The following is a 27,644-nucleotide window of genomic DNA, read 5'->3' as shown; positions in this document are numbered from 1 at the left end:
TGATTCAGAATATAGGTAGCACAGTTGAGCTGTAGGGTGGTGGGCTGTAGTTAGTAGGACTATGGGCTTTAGGACTGTGTGGGGTGGCAGGTAGCCTAGCGGTTAAGAGCATTTGAGCCAGTAACAAAAAGGTTTCTGGTTCGAATACCTGAGCCGATTAGGTGAAAAATGTATCGATGTGTGTGTGTGCTAACTTTGTGTCTCTCCCGTCCAGTTAAGAAACCCCCAGTGATCACCACCCAGCCTGAGTCCATCACTGTGTTCGGTGCTGAAGACATCCTCCTGACCTGCGAAGCATCAGGGAACCCTCCTCCCGAGTTAGTTACCTAACACCAAGACCTTAGAAAAAAACTGCAGTTAATATAAAGTGCAGTGTGTCCCAATTACCACACTTCACTGCTATAACTACAGTAGAACTGTGATCTGTTTTTCTTAACTGTTTTGTAAGGAACATGACATGTAGTTTTTCAAACATCTAGAAATGTTCCATTAGAATTACATGAGAGCACAGCTCCTCAGTCACAGGCTTGCATTCCAAATGACACACTAGTACCTTTAAAGTGCACTACTTTTCACATGGGCACTGGTAAAAAAAAAAGTGCACTTTGTAGGGAGTAGTGTGCTATTTGGGATGTATTCCCACTACTTATTGTAATGAACATGAGAGGAGACAGAGAGGTGGTTTCAAGTGCAGAAGGTCATACACAGGAGGAGGCAGGTAGCTGGGTCCAGGGGCAGGCAGAAGGTCATACACAGGAGGAGGCAGGTAGCTGGGTCCAGGGACAGGCAGAAGGTCATACACAGGAGGAGGCAGGTAGCTGGGTCCAGGGGCAGGCAGAAGGTCATACACAGGAGGAGGCAGGTAGCTGGGTCCAGGGGCAGGCAGAAGGTCATACACAGGAGGAGGCAGGTAGCTGGGTCCAGGGGCAGGCAGAAGGTCATACACAGGAGGAGGCAGGTAGCTGGGTCCAGGGGAAGGCAGAAGGTCATACACAGGAGGAGGCAGGTAGCTGGGTCCAGGGTCAGGAAGAAGATCATACACAGGAGGAGGCAGAAGGGCAACAGTACAGGCAGGGAAAAGGTTAGTAACGTAGTCCAGGCAATAGGTAGATAACATGAAATCCGATAACCGATAACGATAACATGAAATCCGGCGTCGTTAGTGAGACAGGCAATAACTATTATACATGGGAGGAGTAAATCACAGGAAACCCAGCTCTCATAAAGACATGTGTCACAAAACAAACAACACCTCACAGTGACGGGGTGCAAACAACTGAACTAAATAGTTTGTGATAATGACATACAGGTGTGTGAACGGGTGATTAGAATTCAGGTGATTGGGATCTGGAGAGTGAACTGTGTTCAGGGAATCTAGGTGTTTGAGAGTGGAAGCTGGAAAGTGGGCTGGAATGTGAGCTGCGTTCAGGGGATCTATGTGTCTTAGGGTGTAAGTTGGAAACAGACATTACACTTACTACAGCAAGGGAGACATGTAATTTTACACTCAAGGGACTGTGTCATTTTGTCTCTGCTTGTACTAGGTGGAACAAAAGCTCAATTTGTAGAGGAAGAGATATATATTGAAATGACAGTACAGAAGGCTCAGACTCATTCCTCTATTCAACTCAAACAGAGTTGATTGCAGGGTTAAGCTGTGTCTTTAACTCTCTGTCTCTGTGTCTTTAACTCTCTGTCTCTGTGTCTTTAACTCTCTGTCTCTGTGTCTTAACTCTCTGTCTCTGTGTCTTTAACTCTCTGTCTCTGTGTCTTTAACTCTCTGTCTCTGTGTCTTTAACTCTCTGTCTCTGTGTCTTTAACTCTCTGTCTCTGTGTCTTCACTCTCTGTCTCTGTGTCTTCACTCTCTGTCTCTGTGTCTTCACTCTCTGTCTCTGTGTCTTTAACTCTCTGTCTCTGTGTCTTCACTCTCTGTCTCTGTGTCTTCACTCTCTGTCTCTGTGTCTTTAACTCTCTGTCTCTGTGTCTTTAACTCTCTGTCTCTGTGTCTTTAACTCTCTGTCTCTGTGTCTTTAACTCTCTGTCTCTGTGTCTTTAACTCTCTGTCTCTGTGTCTTTAACTCTCTGTCTCTGTGTCTTTAACTCTCTGTCTCTGTGTCTTTAACTCTCTGTCTCTGTGTCTTCACTCTCTCTCTGCCTCTCTCTTTATTTCTCTCGCTCTCCCGCTCCCTCCCTCTCTCAGTTTCCGCTGGACTAAAGATGGGGAAGAATTTATCCCTGCCAATGACCCGGGCCTGTCGGTGTCTCCGGGTTCTGGAACCTTCATGAAAACCGGGGTGGTGTCAGGCCCCATGAGCCAATACAAGGGCAAATACAGCTGCTACGCTGAAAACGCATTAGGAACTGCTGTGTCTAACGAGGTCCAGCTCATCACTGAGAGTGAGTAAAGCAGAAACTCCAGCCCAACATTCCAATGACCACCAACTATGTTTTGTTCCAATATCCATACTAGTACAACAGCTACAGTGCATCCCCATTACATTGATTTTAGTATTACGCTAGTGTGGAGATTCGAACAGCTTGGAACTTGAACATTCTTCCTTTTTTGCACATTAGTAGATCTCTTGGCTTGTGTCTGCTGCTGACAATCAGTAGATGAATAATTGTGAAATCTCCCTCACAGAGAGACAAAGTAACACTGTGTGAGGGACAAGGTTAACCAAAACATTTCCATCACTTCTTTCAAAATCTTTCTAGATTTGAGAGGTTTTTAATGTCAAGGTGTGGAAATCTAGGTTGAGACATCATGCAGCTGCTGGTAAATGTCTTTGTGTCCTACATTTCATTTAGAATAGATATTATTTTAGCAAAGCTATTGGTTTCTTTATGGACAATAACATAACAATTTATAGTGCCATGATAAGAGCCCCTATGAAGCTGAGTGTGTTTTATAGAGCACTCTGTTGACAACACGTGTGCTACTGAGGTTTAACACGTATATCCTGCTTACCTTCACCTGAAACACACACTCACACACACACAAAAAGAAAACCAGCCCCGTCGCGGACACCGATATCTTGCTTCCAGACAAATTAAACAACTTCTTTGCTCGCTTTGAGGACAATACAGTGCCACTGAAACGGGCTCTCCTTCACTGCAGCCAACGTGAGTAAAACATTTAAACGTGTTAACCCTCGCAAGGCTGCCGGCCCAGATGGCATCCTCAGCCGCATCCTCAGAGCATGCGCAGACCAGCTGGCTTTGATATTCAATCAATCCTTATCCCAGTCTGCTGTTCCCACATGCTTCAAGAGGGCCACCATTGTTCCTGTTCCCAAGAAAGCTAAGGTAACTGAGCTAAACGACTACCGCCCCGTAGCACTCACTTCCATCATCAGGAAGTGCTTTGAGAGACTAGTCAAGGATCATATCACCTCCACCCTACCTGACACCCTAGACCCACTCCAATTTGATTACCGCCCCAATAGCTCCACAGACGACGCAATCGCAATCACACTGCACACTGCCCTATCCCATCTGGACAAGAGGAATACCTATGTAAGAATGCTGTTCATCGATTACAGCTCAGCATTTAACACCATAGTACCCTCCAAACTCATCATTAAGCTCAAGACCCCGGGTCTCGACCCCTCCTTGTGCAACTGGGTCCTGGACTTCCTGACGGGCCGCCCCCAGGTGGTGAGGGTAGGAAACATCTCCACCCCGCTGATCCCTAACACTGGGGCCCCACAAGGGTTCTCAGCCCTCTCCTGTACACCCTGTTCACCCATGACTGCGTGGCCACGCACGCCTCCAACTCAATCATCAAGTTTGCAGACGACACTACAGTGGTAGGCTTGATTATCAACAACGACGAGACAGCCTACAGGGAGGAGGTGGGGGCCCTCGGAGTGAAGTGTCAGGAAAATAACCTCACACTCAATATCAACAAAACAAAGGAGATGATCGTGGACTTCAGGAAACAGCAGAGGGAGCAGCCCCATTCCCACATCGACGGGACAGTAGTGGAGAAGGTGGAACGTTTTAAGTTCCTCGGCGTACACATCACAGACAAATTGAAATGGTCCATCCACACAGGCAGCGTGGTGAAGAAGGCGCAACAGCACCTCTTCAACCTCAGGAGTCTGAAGAAATTCGGCTTGTCACCAAAAACACTCACAAACCTTTACAGAAGCACAATCGAGAGCATCCTGTCGGGCTGTATCACCGCCTGGTACGGCAACTGCTCCGCCCACAACCGTAAAGCTCTCCAGAGGGTAGTGAGGTCTGCACAACGCATCACCGGGGGCAAAGTACCTGCCCTCCAGAACACCTACACCACCCGATGTCACAGGAAGGCCAAAAAGATCATCAAGGACAACAACCACCCGAGCCACTGCCTGTTCACCCCGCTATCATCCAGAAGGCGAGGTCAGTACAGCTTCTATCTCAAGGCCATCAGACTGTTAAACAGCCATCACTAACATTGAGTGGCTGCTGCCAACACACTGACTCATCTCTAGCCACTTTAATAATGAAAAATGGATGTAATAAATGTATCACTAGTCACTTTAAACAATGACACTTTATATAATGTTTACATACCCTACATTACGCATCTCATATGTATATACTGTACTCTATACCATCTACTGCATCTTGCCTATGCCGCACGGCCATCACTCATCCATATATTTATATGTACATATTCTTATTCATTCCTTTACACTTGTGTGTATAAGGTAGTTGTTGTGAAATTGTTAGATTACTTGTTAGATATTACTGCACGGTCGGAACTAGAAGCACAAGCATTTCGCTACACTTGCAATAACATCTGCTAACCATGTATATGTGACCAATAAAATTGGATTTGATTTGACTCTCTCACAAACACACATGCACGCACACACACACACTATTCTCACAAACACACAAACTCTCTTCTCACAAACACACACACACATCTACCTGTATCTCCGGCTCTCTCTCTCCAGAAACCTCCTTCTCAGTTCCCCTGACGACGAGGTCTAGTTGATATCGTGCAGCAACAGAACAGCAACATCTTTAGTTTGCTAGGTCTGCTGGGATTATTAACGATGAGAACAAGAGAGAAGAGAGCACACACACACACAGATTATGCGATGACTCACAAAGCATTCAGCATCCTACTTCTGGAGCATAACACTGTTTGCCTGTAAACAAGTGGTCTACTGCTTGCATTCTGAGTTGTGTTGAAAAGGCTTATATCATCAACACTTTGGCTAACGCAACAGGTATTTTGCATTGTAAGCCTTGTCACGGGCATGTATAACACTTATGTTGACATGGGTGTTATGAGTTGACATACATGCTATGAGATGACATTGTCACGCCCAGACCACAGTTTGCTTTGTATGTGTCTATGTTAGTTGCTTGTGTCAGCACAGTTCTTATTATAGCTTCACGGTCGTTATTCGTTTATTGTTTTGTATAGTTTGTTCAAGTCTTCTCTGTTCATTAAATTCACGATGAGCGTATACCACGCTGCATTTTGGTCCTCCGATCCTTCCAACTACTCCTCCTCAGACGAGGAGGACGACGATCATGACAGACATACGTGCTATGAGTTGACGTACGTGTTGAGTTGACGTACGTGTTATGAGTTGACATGGGTGTTATGAGTTGACATACGTGCTATGAGTTGACATACTTGTTATGAGTTGACATACTTGTTATGAGTTGACATGGTGTTATGAGTTGACATACTTGTTATGAGTTGACATGGTGTTATGAGTTGACATACTTGTTATGAGTGGACATGGTGTTATGAGTTGACATACGTGCTATGAGTTGGCATACTTGTTATAAGTTGACATGGTGTTATGCGTTGACATGGTGTTATGAGTTGACATGGTGTTATGAGTTGACATGGTGTTATGAGTTGACATACGTGCTATGAGTTGACATGGGTGTTATGAGTTGACATGGGTGTTATGATTTGACATGGGTGTTATGAGTTGACATACGTGCTATGAGTTGACATGGGTGTTATGAGTTGACATACTTGTTATGAGTTGACATGGTGTTATGAGTTGACAAGAAACTATTATATGGGGTAAACATGCTCATAACAAGTAATACATACTGCATGATTTATACACGCTCATAACAAGTAATACACACTGCATGATTTATACACGCTCATAACAAGTAATACATACTGCATGATTTATACACGCTCATAACAAGTAATACATACTGCATGATTTATACACGCTCATAACAAGTAATACATACTGCATGATTTATACACGCTCATAACAAGTAATACATACTGCATGATTTATACACGCTCATAACAAGTAATACATACTGCATGATTTATACACGCTCATAACAAGTAATACATACTGCATGATTTATACACGCTCATAAGAAGTAATACATACTGCATGATTTATAGACGCTCATAAGAAGTAATACATACTGCATGATTTATACACGCTCATAAGAAGTAATACATACTACATGATACCAGCCTAAAGAGTTAGTGACATCGCTCTGTCTCCCTTTCAGACACCCCTGCCCTGCAGAAAGAGCAGAAGGTGAAGAAGAAGGTGGAGGAAGGAGAGAGTGTGGTATTGAAATGTAACCCTCCCTTCAGCACTGTTCCTCCTGTCATCCACTGGATGGATGAGCGTGAGTATCTCTCTCTCTCTCTGTTTTACTCATCCTTTATCTGCATCTCCATCTCCTTTGACCATCTGACTTTTCATGGTGTGTTCTTTTTGCTGAATAAAACATAAATAAACTACAGGTATATTCTCCCTCCTACTCTCCCCTCCCCGCTACTTCTCTTCTCCCCCCCTCCCTCTCCTCCCCTCCAGGAATGAATCACATTGAGCTAAATGATCGTGTAACCCAGGGCCGGGACGGGAACCTATACTTCTCTCACGTCACCGTCGATGACACCCGTATTGACTACACCTGTAACGCCCAGTACCTCAGCGCTCGCACCATCCTCTCCAAGGAACCCATCACCCTGACTGTTACAACCTGTAAGTACACCGTCACTCACCATGGTAACACAGTACTATAACTGTTATGACCTATAATGCCCAGCACCTCAGCGCTCGCACCATCCTCTCCAAGGAACCCATCACCCTGACTGTTACAACCTGTAAGTACACCGTCACTCACCATGGTAACACAGTACTATAACTGTTATGACCTATAATGCCAAGCACCTCAGCGCTCGCACCATCCTCTCCAAGGAACCCATCATCCTCACCGTCACAACCTGTAAATACTAAACTAGACTGACCTCAGTAACCGTGGTAATACAATGTAGACTGACCTTGGTCACCATGGTAATGCAGTACGAGTCAATCACCCTGACCATTAGTCACCACTAATAATGTCAGTCACCATGGTAACATACGATAGCACCTGAAGGCCATTTGTTAGCTACAGTACCGGTTGTCTCAACCCCTCCCCACATGTTAGTTAAGAAGCCACTCTGATATTGATAAACAGAGAAACAGAGACACCGTAACCAAAGCCAAGGCCACCTGGGGGTATAGGAGCATGTCAGATATCTGTAGTGTTGCCTACAGTAGAGTGGCTAATGAACATAGATGACAAGAAAATAATGTTCTTCTTACTCACGTACATTTTCCCTGACACCCAAAAATACTCGTTACTGTCTGTCTCTCTGTCTGTCTCTCTCTCTCTCTCCCTCTCTCTCTCCCTCTCTCTCTCTCTCCCTCTCTCTCTCTCTCTCTCTCTCTCTCTCTCTCTCTCTCACCAGCTAACTCAGTGGTTCGGAACCGAAGGCCCCAGATGATGAGGCCCTCGGGGACCCACAGCACTTACCACGCCCTCCGGGGCCAGAGCCTGGAGCTAGAGTGCATCGTCCAGGGCCTGTAAGTCTAACTCTCTCTCTGTCTGTGCACAGGCATGGCTAGGTCAATCAAAGCGAGCCTTTTAGATGGTCCTCTTGACCTATCTTGCCTCTTTTTCGCTCCCTCTCCCCCTCTCCTTCTCTTTCTTCCTCTCTTTCCCTTCCTCCTCCACACCCCCCTTCCTTCCCCTCTCCATCCCTCCACTCCCCCTCTTGGCTCCACCATCCCACCCTCCCTCTTCGCACTCCCTCCCCCTCCAGCCCTACCCCTACAGTCCAGTGGGTGAGGAAGGACGGTCAGCTGTCCGAGTCCCGTACGTCCAGACATCTGTTTGACCGTCTGCTGCGCATCAGCAACATCTCAGATAGCGACGGGGGAGAGTACCAGTGTTCAGTCAACAACTCACAGGGCAAGGTCACACACACCTACACCGTCAGCGTCGAAGGTAAACAAGACAACACACACACTGTTTCCACTCTCGTTTCCAAGGTTACTGCTGTGGCTGTGTGTTGATGTGTTTTCCACTATGCCCTCATGCGTTACAGTACGTACATATGATCTTGTGTGTTGTGTGTCATACTGCTGTTGTCTGTTGATGTGTTTTCCACTATGCCCTCAAGCGTTACAGTACATATGATCTTGTGTGTTGTGTGTCATACTGCTGTTGTCTGTTGATGTGTTTTCCACTATGCCCTCATGCGTTACAGTACATATGATCTTGTGTGTTGTGTGTCATACTGCTGTTGTCTGTTGATGTGTTTTCCACTATGCCCTCATGCGTTACAGTACATATGATCCTGTGTGTTGTGTGTCATACTGCTGTTGTCTGTTGATGCTTTTCTATGTGATGTATAACATTATTGTGTTCTATTCTGTCTGTTGTGTTCTGTGCTGTCTGTTGTGTTCTATGCTGTCTGTTGTGTTCTGTGCTGTCTGTTGTGTTCTATGCTGTCGGTTGTGTTCTGTGCTGTCTGTTGTGTTCTGTGATGTCTGTTGTGTTCTATGCTGTATGTTGTGTTCTATTCTGTCTGTTGTGTTCTGTGCTGTTTGTTGTGTTCTATGCTGTCTGTTGTGTTCTGTGCTGTCTGTTGTGTTCTGTGCTGTCTGTTGTGTTCTATGCTGTCTGTTGTGTTCTATATTGTCTGTTGTGTTCTGTGCTGTCGGTTGTGTTCTATGCTGTCTGTTGTGTTCTGTGCTGTCGGTTGTGTTCTGTGCTGTCTGTTGTGTTCTGTGATGTCTGTTGTGTTCTATGCTGTATGTTGTGTTCTATTCTGTCTGTTGTGTTCTGTGCTGTTTGTTGTGTTCTATGCTGTCTGTTGTGTTCTGTGCTGTCTGTTGTGTTCTGTGCTGTCTGTTGTGTTCTATGCTGTCTGTTGTGTTCTATATTGTCTGTTGTGTTCTGTGCTGTCGGTTGTGTTCTATGCTGTCTGTTGTGTTCTGTGCTGTCGGTTGTGTTCTGTGCTGTCTGTTGTGTTCTGTGATGTCTGTTGTGTTCTATGCTGTCTGTTGTGTTCTATATTGTCTGTTGTGTTCTGTGCTGTCGGTTGTGTTCTATGCTGTCTGTTGTGTTCTGTGCTGTCGGTTGTGTTCTGTGCTGTCTGTTGTGTTCTATGCTGTCTGCTGTGTTCTATGCTGTCTGCTGTGTTCTATGCTGTCTGTTGTGTTCTGTGCTGTCGGTTGTGTTCTGTGATGTCTGTTGTGTTCTGTGCTGTCTGTTGTGTTCTATGCTGTCTGTTGTGTTCTGTGCTGTCGGTTGTGTTCTGTGATGTCTGTTGTGTTCTGTGCTGTCTGTTGTGTTCTATGCTGTCTGCTGTGTTATATGCTGTCTGTTGTGTTCTGTGCTGTCTGTTGTGTTCTATGCTGTCTGCTGTGTTCTATGCTGTCTGTTGTGTTCTATGCTGTCTGTTGTGTTCTATGCTGTCTGTTGTGTTCTGTGCTGTCGGTTGTGTTCTATGCTGTCTGTTGTGTTCTGTGCTGTCTGTTGTGTTCTGTGCTGTCAGTTGTGTTCTGTGCTGTCGGTTGTGTTCTATGCTGTCTGTTGTGTTCTGTGCTGTCTGTTGTGTTCTGTGCTGTCGGTTGTGTTCTATGCTGTCTGTTGTGTTCTATGCTGTCTGTTGTGTTCTGTGCTGTCTTTTGTGTTATGTGCTGTCTGTTGTGTTCTGTGCTGTCTGTTGTGTTCTATGCTGTCTGTTGTGTTCTGTGCTGTCTTTTGTGTTATGTGCTGTCTGTTGTGTTCTGTGCTGTCTGTTGTGTTCTGTGCTGTCTGTTGTGTTCTATGCTGTCTGCGGTGTTCTGTGCTGTCTGCTGTGTTCTGTGCTGTCTGTTGTGTTCTATGCTGTCTGTTTTGTTATATGCTGTCTATTGCTGTCTATGAGGTATGTTGCTGTCTAGCAGGTCTGTTGTTGTCTATGAGGTCTGTTGTTGTCTATGCTGTCTGTTTAACTAATTGCAAATTGATGGTTTGTGTTGTGTATCATAATGTTGTGTATAATGCTGTGCTGTTTGTTGTGCAGCGGCTCCATACTGGACCAAGGAGCCAGTAAGCCAGCTCTATGCCCCAGGAGAGACGGTGAGACTGGACTGTCAGGCTGATGGCATCCCGTCTCCTGCTGTCGCCTGGAGCATCAACGGAAAACCCATCACAGGTGTGGAATAACGCACGTTACTCTTACACATACAGTTGACCTATGCATTAACAAGGTTTAGCAACAAACTCAGCTTATTACACCTGCTAATGATGTGCTTAGGTCAAATTAGAATATTTTTGTCTTTCGGCTATTACCAACTCTAAAAATATAACTTCAAATGTCATTTTTCCTCATGACTCTGCCAGTCAGTATTGTGCTTTGGTAGGATGCTGTGATGACTTGCTCTAATGTGTGTGTGTGTCTCTCCCCAGGCAAAGACCCAACCCCTAGGCGTACTGTGAGAGATGGAACTCTGATTATGAGAGATGTGGTCTTCAGTGATACAGCAGTCTACCAGTGTCAGGCCCACAACAAACACGGAACCATCCTAGTCAATACCTACATCTTCGTCATCGGTGAGGGGGAGCTGTGTGTGTGTGTGTGTGTGTTGTGTGTCAACAACAAATATGTCACATTGATAAACCTGTACCTTGTATCCTGTTCCAGAACTGCCTCCTCAGATCCTGAATGCTGACGGACAGAAGTACAACTTCTCAGAGGGACAGAAGGCTATACTGCAGTGTCAGACCTTCGGCTCTCCCAGACCTAAAGTAACATGGTAAGACACACACCTGTATGAGTATATATTGTGTTCTATTCTAAGAAACTATCTTGTTTAATTAGATTCAGATAGTCTTCCATTAAGGAAGGAATGTGTCTTTATTGACGACCAGTCAGCCAAAATGCTGCCTTTAGGATGCTTAACGAGGGTCTGGGTTTCCCACCCTCTCTGGCTGTGTTTTCTGTATTTCCTATCCAGGGAGAGGAACAGCAGCGCTTCTCTACTGGCTGAGCCCAGGGTTAACCTGCTGACCAATGGAAACCTCCAGATCACCAACGTCTCCCACGGCGACGAGGGCCTGTACACCTGCTCCGTTAGCAATACCAACCTGTCAATCAACGCTGACCTGGATGTCATGAGTGAGTAGGCAATGAAACACACACACTCCTCAAACCCTGCCTGCAGCTGTCTCTGTAACCCTCCCCTCCCTCTTTACGCTCTCTCTCCTCATCTCTCTCTCTCCCACTCTCTCTCCTCATCTCTCTCTCTCCCACTCTCTCTCCCACTCTCTCTCCCCATCTTTCTCCCACTCTCTCTCCCCATCTTTCTCCCACTCTCTCTCCTCATCTCTCTCTCTCTCCCTATCTTCCTCCCACTCTCTCTCCTCATCTCTCTCTCCCCATCTCTCTCTCTCCCACTCTCTCTCCTCATCTCTCTCTCTCCTCATCTCTCTCTCTCCCACTCTCTCGCTCCTCATCTCTCTCCCACTCTCTCTCCCCATCTTTCTCCCACTCTCTCTCCTCATCTCTCTCCCACTCTCTCTCCTCATCTCTCTCTCTCCCCATCTTTCTCCCACTCTCTCTCCTCATCTCTCTCTCTCCCCATCTCTCTCCCACTCTCTCTCCTCATCTCTCTCTCTCCCACTCTCTCTCCTCATATCTCTCTCCCCCCATCTCTCTCTCTCAGACAGGACAGTGATCCTGTCTCCTCCTGGGTCTCTGCTTGTTCAGCCTGGTAAGACGGCCATCTTTACCTGCCTGGCACAGGTGGACCCCAAACTGACCCCTCCACACATTCAGTGGAAGAGGAGCGGACAGGAACTCTTTCAGTCATACGCCGAGGACAAGTAAGGACATATTTACTGTGTGTCTTTGTCCGAGAAGGCTGTGTGTGTGTAATGACGATGATCTCAATCACGATCGTGACCAAGAATACATTATTTCCAGGTACACATTTGAGGGCCCAGACCTGATTGTGGCCAATGTGCAGACAGAAGACGAGGGTGTTTACACCTGTGAGGTCATCACCAACCTGGACAGGGTTGAGGCCAGCGGGTCCATCATTATAGTCGGTATGGAAATATCTATTGTATTATTTTTAATTGTATTCTCTTCTATTCTATGAAGAAGACATTTTTTAAATAATTTTTTTAATTTAACCTTTGTTCGATGGGGCTAAGGTTCTTGAGGTTTTTCCACACTGATCTCGACAAACCATTTCTGTATGGACCTCGCTTTGTGCACGGCGGCATTGTCATGCTGAAACAGGAAAGGGCCTTCCCCAAAATGTTCCCACAAAGTTGGAAGCACAAAACTGTCTAGAATGTCATTGTATGCTGTTAAGATTTCCCTTCACTGGAACTAAGGGGCCTTGCCCAAACCATGAAATCCTCCCCCAAACATTACAGTTGGCACTATGCATTAGGGCAGGTAGCATTCTCCTGGCTTCCGCCAAACCCAGATTCGGCCAGATGGTGACGCATGATTCATCACTCCAATAGTGGCAAGCGTCCACACCACTCCAATGGCGGTGAGCTTCCACACCACTCCAATGGCGGTGAGCTTCCACACCACTCCAATGGCGGCAGGCGTCCACATCACTCCAATGGTGGCGAGCTTCCACACCACTCCAATGGCGGGGAGCTTCCACACCACTCCAATGGCGGTGAGCTTCCACACCACTCCAATGGCGGTGAGCTTCCACACCACTCCAATGGTGGTGAGCTTCCACACCACTCCAATGGCAGTGAGCATCCACACCACTCCAATGGCAGTGAGCTTCCACACCACTCCAATGGTGGCGAGCTTCCACACCACTCAAATGGCGGCGAGCTTTCACACCACTCCAATGGCGGTGAGCTTCCACACCACTCCAATGGCGGTGAGCTTTCACACCACTCCAATGGCGGTGAGCTTCCATACCACTCCAATGGCGGTGAGCTTTCACACCACTCCAATGGCGGTGAGCTTCCACACCACTCCAATGGCGGTGAACTTCCACACCACTCCAATGGAGGTGAACTTCCACACCACTCCAATGGCGGTGAGCTTCCACACCACTCCAATGGCGGTGAGCTTCCACACCACTCCAGCTGACACTTGTCATAGCACGTGGTGATTTTAGGCTTATGCGCGGCTGCTCGGCCATGAAAATCCATTTCATGAAGCTCCCGTTGCTTCAAGAGGCAGTTGCAACAGAGGATAGATGATTTTCATGTGCTACGCACTTCAGCACTCACCAGTCCCGTTCTGTGAGCTTGTGTGGCCTACCACTTAGCGGATAAGTCATTGTTGGTCCTAGATGTTTCCACTTCACAATAACAGCACTTACAGTTGACCGGGGCAGATCTAGCAGGGCAGACATTTTACGAACTTGTTGGAAAGGTGGCATCCTATGACAGTATCTCTTCAGTAAGGCCTTTCTACTGCCAATATTTTCTATGGAGATTGCATGGCTGTGTGTTCGACTTTACACACCTGTCATTTGAAAGGGTGTCCACATACTTTTGTGTATATTGTTTGCTTAGAAAAATGTAGAAATTATTAGTTTTGGAAAGGCAGTGCAGGTTTAGTGGAGAGGGAATCGATGGGACAGCCAAGGAGAAACCAAAACAAACAACAGGCCTTCTTCAACAGCCCACCGGAGCTGCTTCTCTGAATGGTCAGTCACTCCATTGGAGCTGCTTCTCTGAATGGTCAGTCACTCCATTGGAGCTGCTTCTCTGAATGGTCAGTCACTCCATTGGAGCTGCTTCTCTGAATGGTCAGTCACTCCATTGCCAGTAGCGTAACACCCACGTGAATAATAAAATAGAAGACATCAGAACTTTGAAATAACACATATGGAATCATGTATTAACCAAAAAAAGTGTTAAACAAATCTAAATATATTTGTGATTTTTTTTAAAGTAGCCACCCTTTGCCTTGATGACAGCTTTGCACACGCTTGGCATTCTCTCAACCAGCTTCATGAGGTAGTCACCTGGAATGCATTTCAGTTAACAGGTGTGCCTTGTTTAAAGTTAATTTGTCAATTGTCTTTCCTTAATGCGTTTGAGCCAATCAGCGACGACAGTTAAGTGTGTTCATAAATTCCCTCTGGAGTTCCAGAGTGCACCCCAGGCGTTCGTAAGTTCAGAGCGTTGGAGCGTACAGAGGGCCGAGGAGTAGGGTTCATCCGAGCGTTCTGACCTTACAATGGCAGTCAACCACCCACGCTATCTAAAGTTAGTTAGCTGGCTTGCTAGCTACTTGCAGATACAAATGAGAGAACACCTCACTCTGACCATTTTACTCGCCCTAGCAGAGCTGATTAGGCTGTGCAAGGCAGAAACCAAAAGGTGCACCGAGTGGGAGCCCCTGGACTGACTTTGGGAAACCCTGAATATGTTCTGTTAACGATGTCTTTAATATACCTCTCTGTGTTTCTCCCTCTTCCAGACCGTCCAGACCCCCCCACCCAGCTCCAGGTCTCTGACCCTAAGGACCGCAATGTCACCCTGAGTTGGACCGCAGGAGATGACCACAACAGCCCTGTCATAGGTAGTCTAACAACCAACACACTGACACTAGAATGAACACAACATCACCACAACCACCCTGCAGTAGGCTGACAACCAACACACTGACACTAGAATGACCACAACCACCCTGCAGTAGGCTGACAACCAACACACTGACACTAGAATGACCACAACCACCCTGCAGTAGGCTGACAACCAACACACTGACACTAGAATGACCACAACCACCCTGCAGTAGGCTGACAACCAACACACTGACACTAGAATGACCACAACCACCCTGCAGTAGGCTGACAACCAACACACTGACACTAGAATGACCACAACCACCCTGCAGTAGGCTGACAACCAACACACTGACACTAGAATGACCACAACCACCCTGCAGTAGACTCACAACCAAGTCATGGAGACATACCATGCACAGTTTGAGCTACTCCAGGAAGAGACGTTGCAGGCTAGCTCAATGCTGCACTCTCTTATTGAGTAATTCAAGTTGAAGGCCGACCGGGGGTACCGCTTCTCTGTGCGATTTTAAAATAATTAGTTCAAGGACATACATCTGGTACCACGATTGTAATTGATTTTATATTTATTTACACAAAGATTGACCACGAAGTGTGCCATTTTTCAATTCACTATAATGTGGTGCTAACAATGCCTGCAGTACTGCGGTCGGCCTTGAACCTCCGTGGCTTAAATGAGATGGGGCAGTCATTCTCCCCTGCTCTCAACACTGATCCCTGACCTCATTTCAAATGGTATTTGTTTTGTTTTAAATAGTCTACATGCTTTTGATTGAGCTTGCCTATCTGGCCCAATGGAACCAATCAAACAGCCCCAACAGTGCTAACTGCAAACCCTACCTATCTGTCACCTCAGGCAAGCTCAATCAAATGCTCAGAATTATTAGAACCCAGGTCTGATTGATACTACAGCCCTGTGAGGCTTTAAACTACAAACCCATAGCTGTCCTATCGTGTATCTCCCCTGGGAGAGTATTAGTTTCAGTGGAGAGGACCACAGCTGTCCAGGCCTGAGACAGAATAGACACTGCTTCCTGACTTTGATAACAACATCACTTTGAGTTACCAACCCCATACCATACAATCATTATATCATCATATCTCTCCTGAGAGCACGGAAGTCTGTTTTCTCATTACACATGGACTGAGTGATTTCTGCATTGTCATATATTACTTCATCTCTTCTGCTTAGTGGTTAAGTCATTGGACCATTGGACCCCTGCATTGTCACTGATTCTCTCTCTCTCTTTTCTCTCTCTTCTCTCCTCTTTTTCTCTCTCTTTCTTTTCTCTCTCTTTTCTCTTTCATTTCTCTCTCTCTTTTCTCTTTATTTTCTCTCTCTCTTTCTTTTCTCTCTCTCTCTTTTCTCTTTCTTTTCTCCTCTCTCTCTTCTCTCTCACTCTCTTTTCTCTCACGCTCTCTTTTCTCTTTTGTCTCTCTTTTGTCTTTTCTCTCGCTCTCTCTTTTCTCTCTCGCTCTCTTTTTTCTCTCTCGCTCTCTCTTTTCTCTCGCTCTCTCTTTTCTCTTTCTCTCTTTCCTCTCTCCTCTCTCTTTTTCTCTCTCCTCTCTTTTCTCTCTTTCTTTTCTCTCTCTCTTTTTCTCTCTCTCTCTCTCCAGTGTTTGTGGGTGGAGTTTGAAGATGGTGACTCTAAGGAGCGGGGTTGGGAGGAGCTGAAGAGAGTCAGTGGAACTCATGAGAGCGTGACCATTTCTCTGCAACCATACGTGTCCTACCGCTTCCGGGTCATCTCCATCAACAACATCGGGAAGAGTGACCCCAGCATGCCCTCTGACCTTCACAGCACCCCACCTCAAGGTTAGATATTATAATATATCAAAGTTAAATGTCAAGTAGAGATGAACCAGGCTAAATGTTCTAAATGATCCAATACATGGAACACATCTTTAATCATTTAATAAAGCTTCCAAGCTTTAATGGTTTAATCAAGCTTGAATTATTCCAACCCCTCCACAGCTCCAGACAATAACCCAGAGAATGTGAGGAGTGAGTCTACAGACCCAGACACCCTGGTCATCACATGGGAGGTGAGGCTTGTTAAATCAGTTATATCAGTTAAAGATATGTAACCCATTATTATTATTAGCTTTATTATTATTATCATTCATATTATTACTATCACTATCATTACTATTACTTTCATCATTATTGTTATCATTATTATCAATATTATTATCATTATTATTACTATTATTAATATCAATATTATTTTCATTATTACGATTACTATTATCATTACTATTGTTATCATTGTATGATCATTATTTATTATTATTATTACTATTATTATTATCATTATTACTATTATTATTGTCATTATTATTGTCATTATTATTATTATATAATTTATTATTATTATTGTTATTACCCTTACGATTATTGTCCCCTACCACCACACACTAGAACATTTTCTAAATGTTTTTGTTATTATTGTAGGAAGGGCTGATTGGCTCATATCCCTGTATGTCACTGTTACAGGAGATGGACAGGCGTGTGTTTAACGGCCCAGAGTTCCACTACAAGGTGTTCTGGAAAAGGGTGGTAGGTGACACAACCTGGTACTCTAATGTCTCCACTGAGCCACCGTACATCGTCACTGAAGTGGGCAACTTCTCCGCCTTTCAAATCAAAGTTCAGGCTGCCAATCAGAAAGGAGAGGGACCTGAGCTAGACCCTGTGACTGGTTACTCTGGAGAGGACAGTAAGATTTTGTTTTAGAATTCCCGCTTTCTGTAATGATCTCTCTCTCTCTGGCTACTGTGTTCTCTCCTCTCTTTCTGTAATGATCTCTCTCTCTCTGGCTACTGTGTTCTCTCCTCTCTTTCTGTAATGATCTCTCTCTCTCTGGCTACTGTGTTCTCTCCTCTCTTTCTGTAATGATCTCTCTCTCTCTGGCTACTGTGTTCTCTCCTCTCTTTCTGTAATGATCTCTCTCTCTCTCTGGCTACTGTGTTCTCTCCTCTCTTTCTGTAATGATCTCTCTCTCTCTCTGGCTACTGTGTTCTCTCCTCTCTTTCTGTAATGATCTCTCTCTCTCTGGCTACTGTGTTCTCTCCTCTCTTTCTGTAATGATCTCTCTCTCTCTGGCTACTGTGTTCTCTCCTCTCTTTCTGTAATGATCTCTCTCTCTCTGGCTACTGTGTTCTCTCCTCTCTTTCTGTAATGATCTCTCTCTCTCTCGCTACTGTGTTCTCTCCTCTCTTTCTGTAATGATCTCTCTCTCTCTGGCTACTGTGTTCTCTCCTCTCTTTCTGTAATGATCTCTCTCTCTCTCGCTACTGTGTTCTCTCCTCTCTTTCTGTAATGATCTCTCTCTCTCTGGCTACTGTGTTCTCTCCTCTCTTTCTGTAATGATCTCTCTCTCTGGCTACTGCGTTCTCTCCTCTCTTTCTGTAATGATCTCTCTCTCTCTCTGGCTACTGCGTTCTCTCCTCTCTTTCTGTAATGATCTCTCTCTCTCTCTGGCTACTGTGTTCTCTCCTCTCTTTCTGTAATGATCTCTCTCTCTCTCTCGCTACTGTGTTCTCTCCTCTCTTTCTGTAATGATCTCTCTCTCTCTGGCTACTGAATTCTCTCCTCTCTTTCTGTAATGATCTCTCTCTCTGGCTACTGCGTTCTCTCCTCTCTTTCTGTAATGATCTCTCTCTCTCTCTGGCTACTGCGTTCTCTCCTCTCTTTCTGTAATGATCTCTCTCTCTCTCTGGCTACTGTGTTCTCTCCTCTCTTTCTGTAATGATCTCTCTCTCTCTCTGGCTACTGCGTTCTCTCCTCTCTTTCTGTAATGATCTCTCTCTCTCTGGCTACTGTGTTCTCTCCTCTCTTTCTGTAATGATCTCTCTCTCTCTCTCGCTACTGTGTTCTCTCCTCTCTTTCTGTAATGATCTCTCTCTCTCTCTGGCTACTGTGTTCTCTCCTCTCTTTCTGTAATGATCTCTCTCTCTCTGGCTACTGTGTTCTCTCCTCTCTTTCTGTAATGATCTCTCTCTCTCTCTGGCTACTGTGTTCTCTCCTCTCTTTCTGTAATGATCTCTCTCTCTCTCTCTGGCTACTGCGTTCTCTCCTCTCTTTCTGTAATGATCTCTCTCTCTCTCTCTGGCTACTGCGTTCTCTCCTCTCTTTCTGTAATGATCTCTCTCTCTCTCTGGCTACTGCGTTCTCTCCTCTCTTTCTGTAATGATCTCTCTCTCTCTCTCTGGCTACTGCGTTCTCTCCTCTCTTTCTGTAATGATCTCTCTCTCTCTCTGGCTACTGTGTTCTCTCCTCTCTTTCTGTAATGAAGAATAAAGACATTTCAAATGTCATATTATGTATATATACAGAGGTGTCTAACCCTCTCCCCTGAACACTCCCTCTGTTTCTGTCTCTCCCTCACTCTCATTCCTGCTGTTCTCATTCTCTCCTCTTATTCTCCCTCTAATGATGACCAATTAGTCTATTGTGTTCACCGGTAAACAATACAATAATAAACACTCAAGTGATTATGATGCTGAGCAAGATAATGATTGTATCTTTCTCTCCCCTCTCTGCATCTCTCTCTCTTCCCCCCCAACCCCTTCCTCCAGTCCCCCTGAAGGCTCCTCAGAATGTGTCTATGGTGCTGCTCAACAGTTCAGCCATCAGGGTGACATGGGAACCAGTGAACGAAAAGACTGTCAGAGGACACCTGCTGGGATATAAGGTGACTTGCACCTTGTCCATGTTCAACTCCAGCTCTGGCACTGAAATAGCTTCTACTACAAGAGAGATACAATGACTGTCAATTTCCTGTCCCCTTTACTCCTCCCCCCCTCCCCTCTGTGTGTCATATCAACATCATAACCATGACATTATGGCCACATAGAGCTTTATAACTTCTTCCCTCCCAGATCCACCTGCTGAGGTTTGGCTCCAGGGGCCACCAACGGGGCTGCATACATTACACTGCATCATAAACATGACCTCACAGCTACATAGAGCTACATAGAGCATTATTACAGCTTATAACCTTCCTCCTCTGCCCTCTCTCCTCACCAGATCCACCTGCTGAGGTTTGGCTCCAGGGGCCACCAACGGGGCTGCATACATTACACTGCATCATAAACATGACCTCACAGCTACATAGAGCTACATAGAGCATTATTACAGCTTATAACCTTCCTCCTCTGCCCTCTCTCCTCACCAGATCCACCTGCTGAGGTTTGGCTCCAGGGGCCACCACCAAGGCCGTAGGGCTAGAGAGCCAGACACCAGTGTTGAGGTGGAGACAGGGCCCAAAGAGGAGAAGAGGGTCCTGGGGGGACTCAGACCCTATTCTCACTACACCCTCAATGTCACTGTGTTCAACAGCAAGGGAGAGGGCCCCCCCTCCAAGACCCTGTCCTTTGAAACTGACGAGGGAGGTGAGAGAAAGGGAAAAGCAGGGGGGGGGGGGGGGCAGTGTACACTGCAGTGGAAGGATACTCTAATCAAGCGTGCCTGTGTTCCTGTCAGCTCCTGGCCCCCCGATGTCCTTACGCCTGGACAGCCATACAGGCACAGAGATGACCCTACACTGGACACCTCCTGCCCAACCCAACGGAGTTCTCAAAGGATACCTGCTGCAGTACCAGAGTGGTTACCTTACTACACCTCTCCCCCTTAACTGGCTATCTTTAATTAGACGAGGGTAGTCTAGTAATCTAGTGATGTGCCCTTGAGCAAGGCACTTACTCCTAATTACTCCTTTAAATTACTCAAATGTAAATATGTGTGTTCAGCTGACTGTCATAGCAAGTCTACACGTCTTGTCTGTTTCTCTGTCTTGTAAAAGACAACAGTGCTACTTATTATCATATGGTATCACTGATCTATCTCTGTTGTTTCTCAGTGACATATCACTTCTAAAGATGGCTAGTGAATTATATATCAATCATATTCCATCAATCCATCAAGACAAACCTACATAACGTTATAGACTATTCCTCAACTATGTCAGAGACAAACCTACATAACGTTATAGACTATTCCTCAACTATGTCAGAGACAAACCTACATAACGTTATAGACTATTCCTCAACTATGTCAGAGACAAACCTACATAACGTTATAGACTATTCCTCAACTATGTCAGAGACAAACCTACATAACGTTATAGACTATTCCTCAAATTCTGTCAGAGACAAACCTACATAACGTTATAGACTATTCCTCAAATTCTGTCAGAGACAAACCTACATAACGTTATAGACTATTCCTCAAATTCTGTCAGAGACAAACCTACATAACGTTATAGACTATTCCTCAAATTCTGTCAGAGACAAACCTACATAACGTTATAGACTATTCCTCAAATTCTGTCAGAGACAAACCTACATAACGTTATAGACTATTCCTCAAATTCTGTCAGAGACAAACCTACATAACGTTATAGACTATTCCTCAAATTCTGTCAGAGACAAACCTACATAACGTTATAGACTATTCCTCAAATTCTGTCAGAGACAAACCTACATAACGTTATAGACTATTCCTCAAATTCTGTCAGAGACAAACCTACATAACGTTATAGACTATTCCTCAACTATGTCAGAGACAAACCTACATAACGTTATAGACTATTCCTCAAATTCTGTCAGAGACAAACCTACATAACGTTATAGACTATTCCTCAAATTCTGTCAGAGACAAACCTACATAACGTTATAGACTATTCCTCAACTATGTCAGAGACAAACCTACATAACGTTATAGACTATTCCTCAACTATGTCAGAGACAAACCTACATAACGTTATAGACTATTCCTCAACTATGTCAGAGACAAACCTACATAACGTTATAGACTATTCCTCAAATTCTGTCAGAGACAAACCTACATAACGTTATAGACTATTCCTCAAATTCTGTCAGAGACAAACCTACATAACGTTATAGACTATTCCTCAACTATGTCAGAGACAAACCTACATAACGTTATAGACTATTCCTCAAATTCTGTCAGAGACAAACCTACATAACGTTATAGACTATTCCTCAACTATGTCAGAGACAAACCTACATAACGTTATAGACTATTCCTCAAATTCTGTCAGAGACAAACCTACATAACGTTATAGACTATTCCTCAAATTCTGTCAGAGACAAACCTACATAACGTTATAGACTATTCCTCAAATTCTGTCAGAGACAAACCTACATAACGTTATAGACTATTCCTCAACTATGTCAGAGACAAACCTACATAACGTTATAGACTATTCCTCAAATTCTGTCAGAGACAAACGTTATTGAGTGTTCTAGTCGACCTTTCCTCTCTATGCCCCTATAGTCGTGAAGAGTGACGACAGCCCGATGCAGGTGGAGACCATAGACGACCACACTGATAGACAGACACACACACAAATAAACACACGCACACACACACACATACACACCCTAACCTTCCTGTCTGTCCTCTGTAGTCATAAAGAGTGACAGCTCGATGCAGGTGGAGACGATAGACGATCACAAGGTCACTCACCTGACCCTGAAGCAGTTGGACCCTCACAGCCGCTACCGCTTCTACCTGAGGGGGCGCACCTCGGCTGGGGACGGAGAGCCTATCACCAGGGAGGGAGCTACCACACTGGACGGAGGTAGTACTGCAGGAGATTTATATGAACACACAGAGAGGGTTAACACTAACAGGTTGATTGATTGACAGCCCATCACCAGGCACCACACTGGACGGAGGCAGTACTGCAGGAGGAGTATTTATAGAACACACAGAGAGGGTTAACACTAACAGGTTGATTGATTGACAGCCCATCACCAGGCACCACACTGGACGGAGGCAGTACTGCAGGAGGAGTATTTATAGAACACACAGAGAGGGTTAACACTAACAGGTTGATTGATTGACAGCCCATCACCAGGCACCACACTGGACGGAGGCAGTACTGCAGGAGGAGTATTTATAGAACACACAGAGAGGGTTAACACTAACAGGTTGATTGATTGACAGCCCATCACCAGGCACCACACTGGACGGAGGCAGGACTGCAGGACGATTAGAAGTAGAACAACGGTTTTGTCTACACAATGTGGAAATGTGTCTCCCGGTTTCATACACATAAAACCCAACATTAAAACATAGTGTTTACTGGTGGATGTATCATGCTGTGGTGACATTAGCGCATAAGTAATATTACTGAGTGGTTTAACACTAAAAGGGTGGAAGAGATTCTAACTTGGTGATTCTCATGAAAATGGCACACAATTGAAATAAACATTTTCCACCATAATTCTTCTTGGATCACTAAGATTAGAATCTGTATTGATCTATTTCATAATTATTGTTATGTTTATTGATGAAATATTATGCATTCTACTACAATTTCCACAACTAGCAATGTCAAATTCTCATTACCGCAACAGTTTCTGAAGTCCAAAAAAGTTATTAACAAATCTAATATTTTTTTAACATTGCTTACATAATGAAAAGGCCTGAGGTAAACATACAATGAAAACAAATATATTTCTTATTTAACTATAAACTTTTACTTTGTAATTTATCTCATTAATGCAACACACAACCTTTTCTGAATCTTGTTTTTTGTCAAAATGACTTATTATTTTCATGTACACATATTTGGATAAAGAACAAACACACCATCTGATTCGGCCAAAATGACTAAAGTAGACATTTATTTCTCCTAATATTTTCTAAATATTGGTGCTTATGACAATAATAAACAGGTTTTGGAGATGAGAATGTATGTTTTGATAATGAGTGTTGCAAAGTTTGCCATTGAAGAACTGTACTGAGCTCTACTAGAGATTCATTAACCCAATACATCATCAAACTGTCATCTGTTAATCGCAAAATTTGACTTGCATAATACTGAAATCACTGATCTTAATAAAATGGACTAAAATACCCCTCATCTTAATTATAAGTACTGTAATCAGGGGTGGAAGTGGAATTCATTTCTTTGCACATTTTTTTATTCTACAAAAATGACAGGGTAGCCTACTCTGCTGACACTGACAAAAAGATGTTGTCTGATCCATATAATCGTCCTACGAAAAGGGGCGACACATAGAATATGACGTCCATCTAACCTGGAGGAGGAAATTATTGTCCAAAAACAAACAAAAGTGGCATATACCAGGCGGTGTCAGAGGAAGGCCCCAAAAATTGTCAAAGACTCCAGTCACCAAAGTCATAGACTGTTCTCTCTGCTATCACATGGCAAGTGGTACCAGAGTGCCAAGTCTAGGACCAAGAGGCTTCTTAACAGCTTCTACCCCCCAAGCCATAAGTCTGCTGAACAATGAATCAAATGGCTACCCGGACTATTTGCATTGGCCACCCCTTTGTTTTTACATTGCTGCTACTCTCTGTTTATTATCTATGCATAGTCACTTTACCCCTACCTACATGTACAAATGACCTCGACTAACCTGTACCCCCACACATTGACTCAGTACCAGTATCCCCTGTATCGTGCCTCGTTATAGTCATTTTGCTGTGTTACTTAAAAAATGTTTTTTTAAATAACTTTATTTAGTAAATATTTTCTTAACACTATTTTCTTTAAACTGCATTGTTGGTTAAGGGCTTGTAAGTAAGCATTTCACAGTATTTTATTTTATTTTATTTGAAGACAGTTAATATGCACACTTACCGGGGATATGGCCGATGTAAGATAGGCTATTGTTCGCTCCTTTAAATTAAGAATGTTGATAACTAAAAGACAGATTGGAGTCTTTTCATTGTCAACTCTATACAGCAATAGCCATTTGCTTTCCAAACAGTTTTTCCATGATTGTATTTTTAAATATTGAGATATGCCTGGCTGGGTCTTTCTGCTTTTCACTCACAGTCGCAACTTAACAATCATCTACACTGAACAAAAATATAAACACAACATGTGTTTGAACTGAAAGAAAAAAATCAAAGAAAATGTTCCATCCTTACAAAAAGTTTATTTCTCTAAAATTTTGTTCACAAATTTGTTTACATCCCTGTTAGTGAGAAATGTCTCCATGGCCAAGATAATCCATCCACCTGACAGGTGTGGCTTATCAAGAAGCTGATTGAACAGCATGATCATTACACAGGTACACCTTGTGCTGGGGACAATAAAAGGCCACTTTAAAATGTGCAGTTTTGTCACACAACACAATGCGAGGGTGAGGAGTATTTGGGTCTGTAATAAAGCCCTTTTGTGGGGAAAAACCCATTCTGATTGGCTGGGCCTGGCTGCGAAGTGGGTGGGCCTATGCCCTCCAAAGCCCACCCATGGCTGCACCCCTGCCCAGTCATGTTAAATCCATATATTAGGGCCTAATTTATTTCAATTGACTGATTCCCTTATGAACTGTAACACAGTAAAATATTTTAAATTGTTGCATGTTGCGTTATTATTTTTGTTCAGTATATTCGGTATTTGCTGCGCACGCTGCCCTTCCAACTATAGGCAATGCGATTTAAAACAATCTAAGAAGCTCATGTTCCTCTGTGGCCAAATCATGCTTTCTGGTGTAGTAGCCTATTTTTTATTATTTTATTTTAGATTTCTGTATAGACAGGAATACGCTAATTAGGCTATATAATTTTGGCTATTTAATTCAATTTACTTTAGGGAAAGCTTAGCTTCTCCTAGCCTTATGGACGCGCTGCCTACAGTATGCATCACGCTGCCTACAGTATGCCTTTTAATGTGATGATGTTATGATGTTTTCATCCGATTGTCAATAACTTAACAAAGGCTGTTGGCTACACGCGCACTTTCGTTCACGTGCACTGTGCACACGCAATTTGATGAATGGAAACAGACATACCCGCTGCGTCATTACGCACGGGGCCCCTTGCGTAATGTACGGGGGCACGGGGCCCCAGTAGCGTAATGAAATGATGTGAACGTTGTGAGACCTACACTTGTACCCTGAATTGATAGATCCACTGTTGTCCACGCGCACCTCGGTCTCCGCCACACATCTCCGCCTTGTCTGCGAGCGTCTCTACGGAAGGCCAAGAGTTTCAATCCATAAATCTCGGCCACTCATCCCCGCCTTGACAAAGTGTAGGGTTCTTCTCAAACCACAACGCAATTTGAAGCGTATACCACAAAATATATCGCAAATTGTTCATGTTAATTAAATACTGGTGTATTGGCATATATATTGTGATCGGCTCACGTTTTACCGGTATGGCGTACCTCCACTATTTATTTTAACCTGACTGTAATTACGCGCAAGTATTTTCAAACGTGGATTTAAGTATAAACAAGTCACTATAAAAAAACGCATTTCTCCAAGGCCTTTACAGGCAATGTTGGTGTAATAATGACATGGATATGTGTGGTTCCAAGGTATTTTAGATGCATTTCAAAATTGAATGGGATCCTAAGGATACATTACATAACATGATATGCCTATAAAGTATTTAAATATGTGGGATATGGACCAAAACTGTCTTGGGATATCAGACGACAGTATAGGTAAGCGCTAAAACAGGTGCACCTGTCAAAATCTCCTCCTTTAAGTGGCAGGGTTGCTCTTTGCTGAAACACAAACTCCATATTGTAGCTTCAAGTAAATTAAATGTGTATTTCTTGACAACCCCTACTTAATCAAATAACTGATGTTTCACAAGAAAAAGCTATACAATAGGTGTAAGCAGTGGGCCTTGTGAATAATTAAAGTTACCAGCACATCCCCTGACTTTACATTACAATGAGCTTATTATCATTACATAAATTAAGGTTCTCATGACTGAAACAGACCGAAAAATGATGCGGAAATTAGAAACCTAAAAATGATGTGGAAATTAGAAATGTGTGTTTTGGTAATGAAAGGCCCTTCGCTCAATCTTCAGGTAATAGGAGACAGCCATTATGAGTCAGCAAACAATTGACCACATCACTAAAGCCCATTCATGCCTCCACGTTGGTAAGGTAATAATTCTCTAAGTTTTTCTCAATTTGAGTTTTTTAGTAATTTCGGCAATAAGAAGGTCAAGTGTCGTAAAGGGGTTGTTTTGAGAATAAGATCATCATTCTGAAGGCATATAGGTGAATAAATGAAATGAACTTGTGCTCATCTAAGGACTACTCCTCTAGATGATGTATCATGGCTGAATAAAACTTTGATTGGAATTTTTACAGCAATTTGAAAAAGTGTTATGTAATGAGAAACAAACACACTGTGTTTTTATGTAAGAAATATTATAGTTTAATGTAAACTTCAACTAGTATACCATTTGTATGATTTATGGACAAACAACAGCAACATATTTTGTGTTTTATTCAGTTAAGTTTGGTTTTTCTAAGGTAAAATTGTATCAAATGATCAGATAATTTAATCTGGATGCATTTTGGTCATGAGAATTTTGGGTGAAATCTGTACAAAATTATTGTAAAAATATCAAAGGTATTTCAAATAAAATACTGCACTATAAACTAGGCATCTTAGTCTTTAGAATGATAACTGATTGTTGCAGATGCATAATGTTTTTCTAACTCAATTTGCTACTGCCATGGTTACAACTGGTTCCATGAGAATCACCCGAACCCCTTCTCAACCCATTCCAGCTCCTCCGTCCAACATCAGCTTGTATGTAGGAGAGAAATCTGTTAACCTGAGCTGGGTGCCAGGCCAGAGACAGAGGAGTGTGAGCTTCCAGGTCCAGTACCTCAACAAGCAAGGTACGTATGAGCTTTGTGTGTGCATGTGGCCGTGCAGGTACAGTACCTCAACAAGAACATGCACTACCAGCTGACCAACAGTATACCTGTGGAAACACCAAACACACTTGTAACTGA

At 43.9% G+C, this 27,644-nt stretch overlaps 1 protein-coding gene across 1 annotated transcript in view; it reads left to right on the top strand.

Annotated features, from left to right (window-relative positions):
• l1cama (L1 cell adhesion molecule, paralog a) overlaps positions 1 to 27,644 on the top strand; it is an 89,829-nt gene that overhangs the window by 55,098 nt on the left and 7,087 nt on the right. Inside the window, exons 4-24 of the mRNA XM_031794625.1 lie at positions 215 to 317; positions 2,202 to 2,398; positions 6,515 to 6,637; positions 6,826 to 6,996; positions 7,749 to 7,863; positions 8,103 to 8,287; positions 10,356 to 10,487; positions 10,742 to 10,885; positions 10,977 to 11,088; positions 11,290 to 11,450; positions 11,998 to 12,157; positions 12,258 to 12,382; positions 14,751 to 14,845; positions 16,477 to 16,675; positions 16,835 to 16,905; positions 17,357 to 17,579; positions 19,441 to 19,556; positions 20,040 to 20,256; positions 20,348 to 20,467; positions 22,296 to 22,469; positions 27,414 to 27,527. Coding sequence (XP_031650485.1) covers positions 215 to 317; positions 2,202 to 2,398; positions 6,515 to 6,637; positions 6,826 to 6,996; positions 7,749 to 7,863; positions 8,103 to 8,287; positions 10,356 to 10,487; positions 10,742 to 10,885; positions 10,977 to 11,088; positions 11,290 to 11,450; positions 11,998 to 12,157; positions 12,258 to 12,382; positions 14,751 to 14,845; positions 16,477 to 16,675; positions 16,835 to 16,905; positions 17,357 to 17,579; positions 19,441 to 19,556; positions 20,040 to 20,256; positions 20,348 to 20,467; positions 22,296 to 22,469; positions 27,414 to 27,527 — 3,057 coding nt within the window. The remainder of the gene's footprint in view (positions 1 to 214; positions 318 to 2,201; positions 2,399 to 6,514; positions 6,638 to 6,825; positions 6,997 to 7,748; positions 7,864 to 8,102; positions 8,288 to 10,355; positions 10,488 to 10,741; positions 10,886 to 10,976; positions 11,089 to 11,289; positions 11,451 to 11,997; positions 12,158 to 12,257; positions 12,383 to 14,750; positions 14,846 to 16,476; positions 16,676 to 16,834; positions 16,906 to 17,356; positions 17,580 to 19,440; positions 19,557 to 20,039; positions 20,257 to 20,347; positions 20,468 to 22,295; positions 22,470 to 27,413; positions 27,528 to 27,644) is intronic.

This window comes from Oncorhynchus kisutch, linkage group LG17, assembly GCF_002021735.2.
Source record: "Oncorhynchus kisutch isolate 150728-3 linkage group LG17, Okis_V2, whole genome shotgun sequence".
NCBI classification, from domain to species: Eukaryota; Metazoa; Chordata; class Actinopteri; order Salmoniformes; family Salmonidae; genus Oncorhynchus; species Oncorhynchus kisutch.
This window is presented reverse-complemented; position numbering and strand designations above follow the sequence as displayed.